A 12,614-nucleotide genomic window follows, 5' to 3' on the forward strand; every position below is an offset into this window, starting at 1 on the left:
ATTACAGTTTCATGTTGTGGTGTGGTGGGAATTATAATATAATTTTGTATAGAGCACTTTGGCTAATACTAGCAATCTGTCCTGCAGCTAAAACCATGGCTAAATCAGTCGTTCTCCGCATGAGGAACAGCAGCACAGGATCCAACAGACAGAAGCGGTTTAGACCAGGATCTGGACCACTGCATGTCAACATGGTGAGTGATCCGGCCTCTGTCCTGAGACTTCATCTGACCGACTGTTTTGTGTTGTTGAGTCATGTTAAGGAAGTATTATAGGACAAATGAATGGTACTGCATTTACAATTGAGTTGTGGCTGTTAGCTGGTTAGTTGAACCTCATGTCATTCCAAACCCATAGGATTTTTATTTCTCTATAAAAAAAGAAGATATTTTTAAGGAAACCTGACAGATTTCTTTTCCCCAGTTAAAGTAAATGCAACCAAAACTTAAATGTAAATGTAATCCATTTGAATCAAGCGGTTTTATCCAAAACTTCTAAAGTGACACGATCGCTTTATGTGATGAATCTGGGTATTTATTCAAATATAAATACAAAAAAATTCATTTCATAATTCTTTCGAAACCCATGTTTCCCAAAGATGAAGACAGGTCCAAGTTTTTGACACAAAGGGGTTTTCATCAAAGAATAAACACAGGGTACCAAAGCCAGTGTAACAGTGTGCACTTAAACACAAACAACTGACAATGAACTGAGGAATCCAAGGAACTTAGGTATACACAGATAACGAACAGGTGTGATAATCAAATGAATTTCCATAGTAAATAAATAGAGAAGGAAACTTGAACAAAGACAACAGGAAATAAAATCAAAACCAACTAAAAGTCTATGATAATGAAAACTAGATGTACAGTTTGTAACAATGTTAAGCCCTCACCTAGGGGTGGGCAATATGACAAAAATATCATATCGCATCACGATTTTATCAAAATTCTTTGTCATGATGGTTACAGATGTTACATGTACTTATTATTATAATAACAATAAATTATGCATAATTACATGCAAATAACCCTAACCATATAACAAGTAAATGTAGTTAATTAATATTACTCAGTACTTAAGTGTATAGTTACACTGTAACAAGCACACCTTAAAATACAGTGTGACTCAAGCCTTTGTTAAAACTGCGGACCTTACTTTCGCATTTGTGTATCCCTGCTCACAGATTGAGCCCAGTGCATTATGGTGTTGAAGTTTTCACAGCCCTCATTCTCTGTTTTCTCTACCAAGTAGCACTGTTTTGTTTTGTTTTTTTCTTCTTTATAAAATGATTTTAAGAACTCATCTTGGCAGTGGTGAATTATCACTGTTTTCACTGTTCTGCTATGAAATCAGCTGTGTACGCAACCTTTAGAACGCAAGAACTGGCAACGATATGATACTGTGATACTTCAAGAAACTGATCTAGGAACTGATTATTATTCATAAAATAAAATTCAACCCCAAAAGAGCACCTTTAAATTCTTGTACCATTTGCTCCTGCACACTAGATGATGGAAGTCTTGTGGATTAGTGTCTGGTTCAGGCATGTAGCGGTGGATGTGTAAATTAGTGAAGTGCTTATCTTCTGAATGAAGGGCTGATGAAGGTCTCGAGCGTTGGTTTAGCGGTGAGCGCAGATGCTGTCAGCTTAAGCTCATGTTTGCAGAGGATTGCTGTAAACCGTGGAGTCAAATCTCACCCTCTCAGTTAATTTGGTATCCCTATTATAATTGTTTCCTCGCTTGCATTACGTAATGGGTACATTTAAAGAAATGAGTCATTGAGTCATGCAAAACATGCTGGGAATCAGAGATTAACTTTGGTGTGGAGTGGTTCTTTCCTCATCCATGTGGTAAAGTCTAGTTTCACATTCAGATTCTATAATCCTTTACACTTCTCATGCAAGACTTTGATACTTCACTGACAAATGTTCTCAGCACTGCAATTTGTGTGAAGAAATCGTAATAGCTTCTCTAATAACATGTTATACAAATTAGACACTAATTTGATCAATTGTTACCACATTAATACAATGTCATAGATTTATCACTGCTTAGCCACATTAATGTACACGCATTTAGATTTGTATACCTTTTGTGTTAATGAGTTGTTGTTTGTTTTACTTCATTTTGTACTCCTTCAGAAGCTTTAGAAACTCACAGACTTACAATTAAAAAGATTGTGTCGTTGATATGTGATTATGTTTGATATAGACAATTTAACGTTAATTGTGATTTAATTGCAATGGCAGGTGCATAATGTATCACCATTGGGTTTCAAAATGATGAATATATGCATCATTCATGATCAATTATAATTACAGTGCAATTTGCACAGATTATGTTTGCAAGACCGCACTAGCAGACGTTTAAGGCAAGTTCACAACTTTTTTGTGGATGTGGAACTATTGCTTGACCCTGTGTTGTTGAGGAATTGGAGAAGAAGTGAGCAGCTGCTGTTACGCACAAGCTCTCAGACAGGAAGTGTCATTGTTTTCCTATGTTCGTCAACGTTTTGTCCCGTCTGCTGTTGTTTCCTCAAAATGTATGCCTACATGACTTAAGAACCGTTCACACCAAGAGCGTTAAATATAACTATTATTATCCACACCGATGTATGATATTGTTCTTTTGCTGCGGCACTGAAAAAAATAAATGATTAATTGAATGTACTAAAATTTTTTAATGTAAGCGATTGCAATCAATTTATTTTAGCTACATTTACATAAATTTAGTTAATTCAATTAATCATATTTTAAATTTTTTTTTTTTTTGATGGTTGGTTTTGAAGGTCTTTCAATTTTAGTTTTTTTTTTGTTGTTACTGCTAAAGCTGCAATGTGGAGTGCTCTTTTCTCAGAAACTGTATATATATATATGCTCCTTGTTACATTTACTTACTTAAAATGAGCTACAGCAACACAATTTCTACACATTTTGTCCTAACTTCATTTAATTGTGTTCAATCCACTTATATGTAAAATTAAAGTTTTCCTAATCCATTTAAGAGAGCCATTTTTGATGCATTAACTGAGACTAGGTGGTGGATTGTTCGTTCCGCATGGTTTGCGTATGGCTGGATCTAGAGAGTAAATGTTGAAAATAAGTGTCATTTTATGGGTTTTTGAGTGAAGGGAAAGATCTATGTATCTTTTCGGCATTTATTGAGCTGCGCCAAAGTAGGTGCATCACCGAACGCCTCTAAATCAAAGTCTGCCATACTCGCATCGACCAATCAGCCACTAAGACCATCAATACCCTGATGTTCTACCCATAACCATGTGTATGGTCACTCCGCTGTCAATACCAGTGATAATTAATGTCGCCCGACATAAAAATAATCCCGGACGAGCCCCCATTAAATGTTGCAAACTTTAAAAGTCTAGGAGTTCGATTGTAACACTTAAAAATAAATTATTGCTGGGTGGATTGAACAAGGCAGAGAAATTAGCATAAGACACATGGATAAAGCTTGATTATGAATAATTTATTACATAAAGCTGAAGCCACAAGAAAATGTTAATGGGATGCACTATTTACAACTGCTGGAATGAGAATAATAATAAAGAAAGAATTTAGCAGAAATAAAGCTAACAAGAAATTACCACCAACACAAAATAGTCCTTAACCTAACTAACAAAAATAAAAAATGTAAAAAAGAAACTGAGATCTTTAGCGCATCGACGCTCTAAGTTTCCTATTCTTATCAATAAAAACAAAATACCAGGATAGCCCACACCACTTTCCTAATGTATCTAAACACTCATCATTACTATGTGCAGAGTGTATATCACACAATAGATTAAATTTCTCCTAATTAAGGAGAAAACGAACTCATATACATTGCAAATTAGGTGTTAGACACATGACATCAGAGAATAGGATGCAAAAGAACTCATTTCAGCAACAAACGCACACCACACCAAACGAGCACAAACAAGCCTCTCCATGAAGTTCGTGGGAGCCTTTTTTAAACCAGCAAGGCTAAAGCAGATTGGGCGAAGGGGATGACGTCACAACGATGATTGACAGGTGACACGTCCAATCAGGAGAGCTGAGAGCAAGCAGCAGAGTTATGGCAAATGAGGAAGGGAAGAAAAATAAACAAACACACACACACACACACACATAGCACGTCACAGTCTGACATCAATGTTTATCTTGATTAATCTGTCTGTAGATGCCATTAGTGTCATGTACTGTAAGGTGAACTCAGAAACAAAGAGAGAAGGACTTAACTGTACTGTTTATTAAACTATATGATAACAAGCGTAACAGAAACAAGGAAAGCGGGGAAACAGAGTTAATTATCAAGGCATACATGATCCGAATGACTCCTTCTGTAATGAGAGCTGCAGAGGTTACCATCTCCTCTTAAATCTCTGGCTAGATAAGCTGAGAGGTTATTGTGTTAAAAACAGGGTAAGATTCAGAACTCAACTTGTACTTTTAGTCCAGAAACAGCTTTTATTGAAACCAAGCTGCCAAAAGGACTTGTTATCTACCTCTAGGTTTTTCTTACATAATAGACATGTAAACCATCAGCATTAGAGTGTCTGCAGACGCAGATCAACAGCTCTTCATCTCTCTGAGCAGATAGTACACTACAACATAACTTGACTGAGATGCCTGCTAAGATTTCCAAGCGTTGTGCAGTTCTTATGGTTGTGGAAGAACTTCATCTCTGCATATCTTCAGATGGATCCTAACATTTTGGAAGTGTTTGTTAATTTTCAGCAATAAGTGCATAATTGTGTCAGTAGGACATAACTATATGTCATAATTGGACTTTAGCTGTGCAAAAACCTTTTTAGTAAAAGACCGACATGATTACAATGATTCCTTTTAGTGGACTAAAAAACAACTGATATTCAAAATGGGATTAAATTATTTATAGAAAACGATCAGTGTCTCTCTCGCCAAAACCACCTAGAATGAAAAATGAGTCTCAAACTTTGGCTACACTTTGCTGGTTATGATGAGAAAATTTGTGAGAATACTCTGAACAAAAGTCCGTCCATTGCATTCACGCGTTCACCACTGGCTCTAATGCTGAGTTAAAAGCATGCTGTTAAAAGAAATCTTTGATGGAGTTCTGTAGGCATAATACTGCAATCCACACTTTCCACAACTAATAATTGCACTTCAGCGGTTGCTCACGTATAATACATTTATTCATAAGATATTACCCAGTCATAGCATTGGCCCTTTACACTGAAATCTCATGCACCCCTTTAAATGAGTTTTAAACCAGAGGGTCAAAAACAGGGTAGACAATGGTCATATATGTCCAAATTATGACTCCTTTTGAAGTAAAAATCATAGGTGTAATGCACTGGAGCAAGAGAAGGCAGGCAGAGGAGATGATGTAATTGCAGGAGTTTTAGTGGAAGTTACAAAATAAACAAATAACCAGGAACAAGAGAACAAGGAAACATGAGCAAACCATTACATACAACACCTGACAAACAAGGGAAACACAAGGGCTTGTAACAAATGAGTCCACTGGGGGCAAGTCTGGACCCATGCACAGTTTTATTAATCAAACATAAACACAAAATAAAGACTTGACAATAAACAGTGAAACAAAGACTCACCAACAGCAGGTTACATTTAACAAAGGCAGACACGAAACAATAGGAACATGATGGCTATATACAGCAGGTAAAATAAGTATTGAACACATCACCATTTTTCTCAGTTAATATATTTCTAAAGCTGCTGTTGACTTGAAATTTTCACCAGATGTCGGTAACAACCCAAGTAATCCATACATACAAAGAAAACAAAACAAATAAGTTCAGAAATAAAGTTCTGTGTAATAAAGTGGAATGAAGCAGGGGAAAAGTATTGAACAAATGAAGAAAGGCAGGTGCAAAAAGCCATGGAAAGCCAAGATATTAGCAGAAATCTATCAGTAATTAGAAAGCAATCCTGCCCCTCATCAGTGGAAATTAATATAAGCTGCTTCAGTCCCAACACCTACAGTACCAGGATGATGAAGATGAAACAAGGGTGGACATTTCAGCAAGACAATGATCCCAAACACAGCCAAGGATCTCTCGACTGGTTTCAGAGAATGAAAATAAAGCTGCTGGAATGGCCAGCCAATCACCTGACTGGAATCCAACAGAAAATGAGAACTAAAGGTCAGAGTTCATAGAAGAGGCCTACAGAACCTTCAAGATTTGAAGACTCTGTGGAAGAATGGGCCAAAAATCACACCCGAGCAATGCATGCCACTAGTTTCTCCTACAGGAGACGTCTTGAAGCTGTCATTACCAACAAAGACTTTTGTACAAAGTATTAAACACATTTCAGTAGCTTAATACTTTTCCCAGTGTCATTCCATTTTATTAAACATAACTTAATTTCTGAACTTACTTGTTATATTTTTTTGTATGTATGGATTACTTTGGTTGTTACTGACATCCGGTGAAAATTTCATGTCAACAGCAGCTTTAGAAATACATTTACTGAGAAAAATGGTGACGTGTTCAATACTCATTTTACCCGCTGTATACACATGGACTAATGACTAACAAGAAACACCAGAAAGCAATGGAACAATAAACCAATCAGAACGTGACACGTGAAACAAATAACCAATGAAAACAAGACACAAGGAGGACTTTTTATATACTGCTTAGTACAGCGCCATCTGTTCAAGAGTAGGATGCGTTTCATACAAGATCTGGCAACTACGTAGACAACCTTGGAATAATAACGAGGTTTGGGCCATACAAATTACGGGAGTTTCCCGGGAGAAATAACAAAACGGGAGGGAGACTCCCGGGAAAAAACCTGGAGTGCTGACAGGCTTGAACAAGACAATGAAGACCAATCAACAAGACTACAAAATAGCACAGGGGACAGGAAGTTATACAGAAGTCCCAACAAGACAAGAGGAACATGTACATAACACCAGCATTATATGTGGAGCTCAAGGAACATTATAAAATAACACAACAATGCAGTTCATGACCCCTTTAAGGCACGTTTTGTCATTTGGCGACCACCATAGAGACTACAGAAGAAGAAGAAGATTCCATGTGTGTTTGGATAGTCGAGTGAGTGTGCAGTTATATTGTAAAAATATTGTACAGCACTACATATGTATTTCAAAGGTATCCCCAAACATTGATTGATTGTGGTAAAACTGTGCTCCCAAGCTCGCATTACATGTAAATGATAAAGTAGGAGACACATCACTCCCCTCCCCAAAACAAAACAATTAATGCTGAGATTTTCGGTTTGACTTCACATATTTCTTTAAATCGGTTCTATCATAGGGACACTGTGTCTGTGTAGAATAATGTGTGTAGCTCCTTAAATCATAATTCTGACAAACTGTGGCTTTGTATTCATGAAACTATTTGTGTCTGTTTGAATTTCAGATGCGACCTTTGTTGTGTAAATGTCAGGATGGGTGCAAGCGAGCCGTATGGGAGTCAGTGTCAGTTATGTAACTGTCTGCGCTGCATCACAAGAGAAAAGCTCTTTCAATACATTATACTTCAGATCATCTCAAGACGCAAATAATTGTTTGCCTTCTGCTATACTCTGTGAAAAAAAACACATTCAGTTAGTTGACATTTATAGTTTTGTGTAAAGACAAGTAAGATGTGTGAGTAGTTTTTTTTTTTTTACTGCTATTTCTTGTCTCTGAACATGAGTTTATAAACCCCCAGTATTAAAAAAAAGGAAGGACTTGAAATCCATTGAGAATCTTGACTGTTACTTGCTTATACTCCGTTGTGTGCCATGAAAGGGATATTTTTCGGAACATTTAGTTATTATTATGATGTCAAGATGATTAACCGATGGCAAATTAGTATTATTTTTCTGTCTTTAATTTAAGCCTCGTACTACGCAAAGGACATTTGTTTAAGTAAGAGTTGATTTGGACAGAGCCTAATGTGTATAAATGTCAAGTATGAAGTTCCTGCAGTGGGTGAAAGCAGATTTAAATTCATCAGCATGATCACATCACGCACTGAATGTAAATGAGTTTGCATTTTAGCACTTCCGGCTCCATCGCCACAAACTCCGTGGGTTTTATGAATGGGTTTTTGGTTGAATAAATATATACACTGAATAAATATATAATCAGACCAAAGGTCGATTGTATTTAAGCTTCAAAATTCATAAAAATTCTGTTGATATGTGAAGGTTATCATGATGAACAAAACGATAAGAATCATAAACTTGTGTTGGTCACAGAGCTGATTTTCTACAATAATAATCACAAAAGCCGATGAAAAAAATGGAGGAAACCACCCTGCGGAAAAAAATATAGACACCATCCTAACATTTGTAATGGTTTTACTGGTTATAATGGGACTTTAATTGGTTTTAATGGAAACTGTAATTGGTCTCTACTGGCAGTTAATCACCCTTTTCTATTCATGGCTTTTGTTAAAACCACTAAATCCCAATGAAATAAGTCCCAAAACACATGTAATTGGTGTTTATTGGCTTTTATTTTCATTTTTTTTTTTTGGACTATTTAATTAATGTGTTTTACACTTGCAAAATTTCACCAATGGTAAGTGGTTTCTGGTGGCCATGCATACAATACGTCATAATTATAGAATATTATGAGATACTAAGTTAAGACATGTAATGATAAAAAGCTTTATCTTGATTATGAGATACTAAGTACAGGAGTAGGGTGACTGAAATTAAAATGACTTTCTGGCCTGGATGTTGTTGAGTTAATACGTTTAATTTCTTCTTGTGAAACACCTGGATGGCTTTGGAGTGCTTGGCTTTATCGTTCATTCTTCTTCATTAATAAGCCGGTTTAGTAATAGTCAAGGATGACTGAAATATGAATGACGGGGCATTACTGTAAAGATGACACAGTTAATGCACATTGACTAACCGTGTGTCGTTGGCTCTTATATAATAGAATGGGAATGTTAGTAAATGTAGTAAATGTTAACGGCAGTGTTTCCATGGTGACGCAGGCCGGCTTTGGTTGGCGGAGCGCAGCTGCGCGTCAGTGCGCTGTAGAATAAGCGCTCTCTGGATAGTGATGCTGCTCGCTGCTCTTCTGATGCAGATGAAGATGATGGTGAGGATGGGGAATATTTATGCGTGTCTTGTCTTACAAGTCGCGGAGTTGTATCTCAAAACCCAGCGAGCTGCCTAGCAACACAGCCTCACCGGGCATCCCAGGTGCGCGCACGCAGCGGCTCAGCCCTCGGTAGGCGGCTCGCTGGGGCTTGAGACGCAGCCGGAGTGTCGTGTTTTATATACATCTGCGCGGCTGGATGCACTGATAACTGTGCCGATCGCAGGTTTGACAGCAGCACTGCAGCATGACCTTGGACGTGCAAACGGTGGCGGTGTTCACTGTGATCGCCATTCTGCTGCTGGTCAACGTGATTCTGATCTTCTTCATGGGCTCCAGCTGAAGGGTCCTCAGCATGACAGACACATCTGTGATTGGAAACATCTGAGGCTGTTCGTATCTGTGATTCTGCTCTTTACTGCGGCCGAGATGGTAAAATATGTCCTACACTTACATTTCCAAGTGTGTGTATGTTCTCCACCGTCATCTTTCAGTCCAGCTGCATTATATAAGCTGATTTATAGAATCATTCCGCGGCATTTTGAATGCATCTTATGTAGTGTTTGTGTATATTATTGTGCGGATGATTTATGAACGTGCATTTAAAAATGCTGGTGAATTAATATTCATGGCCAATGCTCTGAAAGCATATAAAAAATCAAATGTCGTGTAATAAGACTAGAATTGTGCTAGAATCACAATATTTGCAATCAAAACAGTCTGTTAAGATATTTATGAACAGTTTATGTAAAATGACACCGTACAGTCTTGCATTTAGTGTGTCTATACAAAATGCAATGCTTGTTTAGATCTGAGTCCTTCAGAAATGTAAGATTAGAATCGAGGGGTTATGCATCTATGGTCGGATGTCATTCTGTATTTAGAGAAAGGTAAATTCAGAGCAGCTGTTAATAACGTGTGTTTGATCACATGCCGGCACACGTGGTGTGGCAAGTTGAGAATTGTCAATTTGTTACTGTGAAAAGCTTGACATCACAGTCATAGCTGATTTTCAAACTGTTATTTGGGTTGATTTAGAGACCGGATGGTTGATTCTCAGCCTCATGATTCTGAAGGCATGTGTGTCTTTGATTGGCCCTTGCTCTCAGGACTCAAGTCTGTTGCGTAATACCTCTCTGCTGGTTCTTCAGTGAGGATGCTGGTTTTTGGGCTAATGTAATTCTCAGAGCAAATTTCTACCCATTTCATGCTGCCCCCACAGATGTTATAATTTCCTCATTTTCATTCTAATTTGATGTTAGAGCAGTGTGTCTCTTTAGAAGTCCACTTTAGTCAGCTTGAGTATCAATTCTTCTGAAAAGATAAGAAAGTCCCATGAATCTGACAGTAAGAAGAGCACATTGATGTCAAATGACAAATAGATGACATGTTTCTCGCTCTTCTTGTAAATTTTGAAATTTTTGTGTTTTCATACGCACTTGGTGCCAAAGTCGAGTGCATTAATCTCAAGACATACTGTATGCAGAAACATGAGGGGAACAGCGGTCGATTATGTAACGATAATTACATCACGTTCACAGGACTCCATAATGAGAGAGGTGTCTTAATATTATGATCTGTGCACAGAGTTGTTCTGCATTTTTAACGATTTACATTCACAGAACAGTCTGAAGGTGCTTGAGAGGATATTTCTTGGCACTAATCATCCAGACAATTATGAAGTGTTATGTAGGCTTCTCAAAATATGAAGCAAAGGAATCGTGGAAATGGAGGGTTTGTTTCTGATCTTATTGAAGTTATGTACTGGTGGTATCCATCAATCGTAATTTCACCAAGTGCAAAATGTTCCTGGATCAACATCCTTGTTGACCCTGCAACAACATTCCAAGTAACCAATCAGAATTGAGGGATAAGTTTACAGGAAATGTCAGTTTTAACAGCCAGAGTTAGGTGCTTCTACATCCTTGTTATTCAGCTATCATTTCCTCTGATTTTAGGGATAAATTATGGGTAGGGTTAGGTTTAGGGGAAGGGATAGGGTTAGGTCTATGTTTTGGACAATGATGTTGATCCAGGAACATGTCTTAGTTGAGAAAATCATTGAGAAAATCATGGCGACCTTATGTCATACGAGTGCCTCAGTCTGTGTTAAAGAGTTTTGGATATTTTTTTTCATACGGGTGCATGAGTCAGTTGTAAAAATCTTTTTGAAGACTAATAATGGTTGGAAATGGTTTGATGAGGCGGTGAAAATAGTGAGTCTTAAGGGCTGGTCACACTAGATTTCATTCATACACATGCGAATGCGAGAGACAGGACCTCAAGCTCAGGTGAATTTCCATTGTTCAAATGTGGTAAACTCTGACCTGCAAATTTGTATAATGTGAAGACCTTATAGAAGATTGCCATGGCCTCTTAGCTGAATTAAAGGAACACAAACATTAAATCTGCATGAGACACAGATTCACTCTCTGCCAGCAGGTGGCGCTAGTGAACAGCAATGATACAGTGTTTCCTGGGTTACCGCTGTAAACAAAGCACTTATGAACACTGCTTTAATTTACATTGTTCAGAGGCAAGATGAAAAAAAAAACACGTAGACGTTTCTAATGACAGTTAGTTCCCCTCAGAGATACATTGATCCTGCATGTTGTCATCCGCGATCGTGACGACCGTAACATTGCATTGTGCTCTTTTAGGGTTGCTACCAAATTAATCAAGTTACCCACCATATTTATTTTTAAATCTTTTATATTTCTTTCCATGGCATATTTAATTCCCACTTGAATGGTGTACATTCAGTGTCCAAAAATTGTTCAAGAACATCTTGGGACAAGGTTTTCACACTGACAGCTCTCAATGTAAGTCAGAGAGCAGCTCCGTTTGTTTGTCCGAGGGAGCAACAGTAACAAGATTGGGACTTACCGATCGGTCAATTGCATGGTGATTTGTTTGGCATTTCAACCAATTTGAATCGTCACACATTTGAATCGATGACTGTTGCTAGGTGATTTTGCTTTGGAATCATCAGAAAACTTTAACTCGATTTTTCTCAAAATCAACTCTGCTGACTCTGCTGTCGCTTTCAGACGGCTGTAGCGCAGTCAATTTTGCCCGATTCCAGCAAGTCATATAACAATAAAAGAACAACTACAAAAATAGCTCAATTTTGAAAATGTGCTCATTCTGACTCATTTTGCCAGCATGGGTCACAAATGTTTCCTGACCAATAGCAGATGCGGAAGTGTGTGAGAGAATGAGCCTTCCTCCATCAGACTCACTGTGTTGTTTTGCAGTTGATCAGCGGTGGTTCAGTGGTCAGCGCGGAGGCAGTATGGGATCACGTGACCATGGCTGAGAGGGAGCTGGCCTTCAAGGCTGGAGACGTCATCAAGGTCCTGGACACCTCCAATAAAGACTGGTGGTGGGGTCAGATGGATGACGAGGAGGGCTGGTTCCCCGCCAGCTTCGTGAGGGTACGTCTTTGATCAACTCTCTCATCTCATGTGATAAGCTCCTAGAGGGGGTCTCAAACTCAGTTCCTGGAGGGCCACAGCTCTGAGGCGTTTAGCT

General features: G+C 38.1%; 1 protein-coding gene across 6 annotated transcripts in view; it reads left to right on the forward strand.

Moving 5' to 3' along the window:
- LOC109074455 (rho guanine nucleotide exchange factor 9-like) overlaps nucleotides 1-12,614 on the forward strand; it is a 29,343-nt gene that overhangs the window by 5,099 nt on the left and 11,630 nt on the right. For 5 of the 6 annotated variants that reach the window (XM_042711383.1, XM_042711385.1, XM_042711384.1 and 2 more), the window contains exons 4-5: nucleotides 88-194; nucleotides 12,338-12,517. In XM_042711383.1, the coding sequence (XP_042567317.1) occupies nucleotides 88-194; nucleotides 12,338-12,517 (287 nt within the window). Of the gene's footprint in view, nucleotides 1-87; nucleotides 195-8,920; nucleotides 9,081-9,306; nucleotides 9,513-12,337; nucleotides 12,518-12,614 lie in introns of those variants that run through there. The other variant, XM_042711387.1, reaches the window with a different exon arrangement.

Source organism: Cyprinus carpio, chromosome A21 (assembly GCF_018340385.1).
Source record: "Cyprinus carpio isolate SPL01 chromosome A21, ASM1834038v1, whole genome shotgun sequence".
NCBI classification, from domain to species: domain Eukaryota; kingdom Metazoa; phylum Chordata; class Actinopteri; order Cypriniformes; family Cyprinidae; genus Cyprinus; species Cyprinus carpio.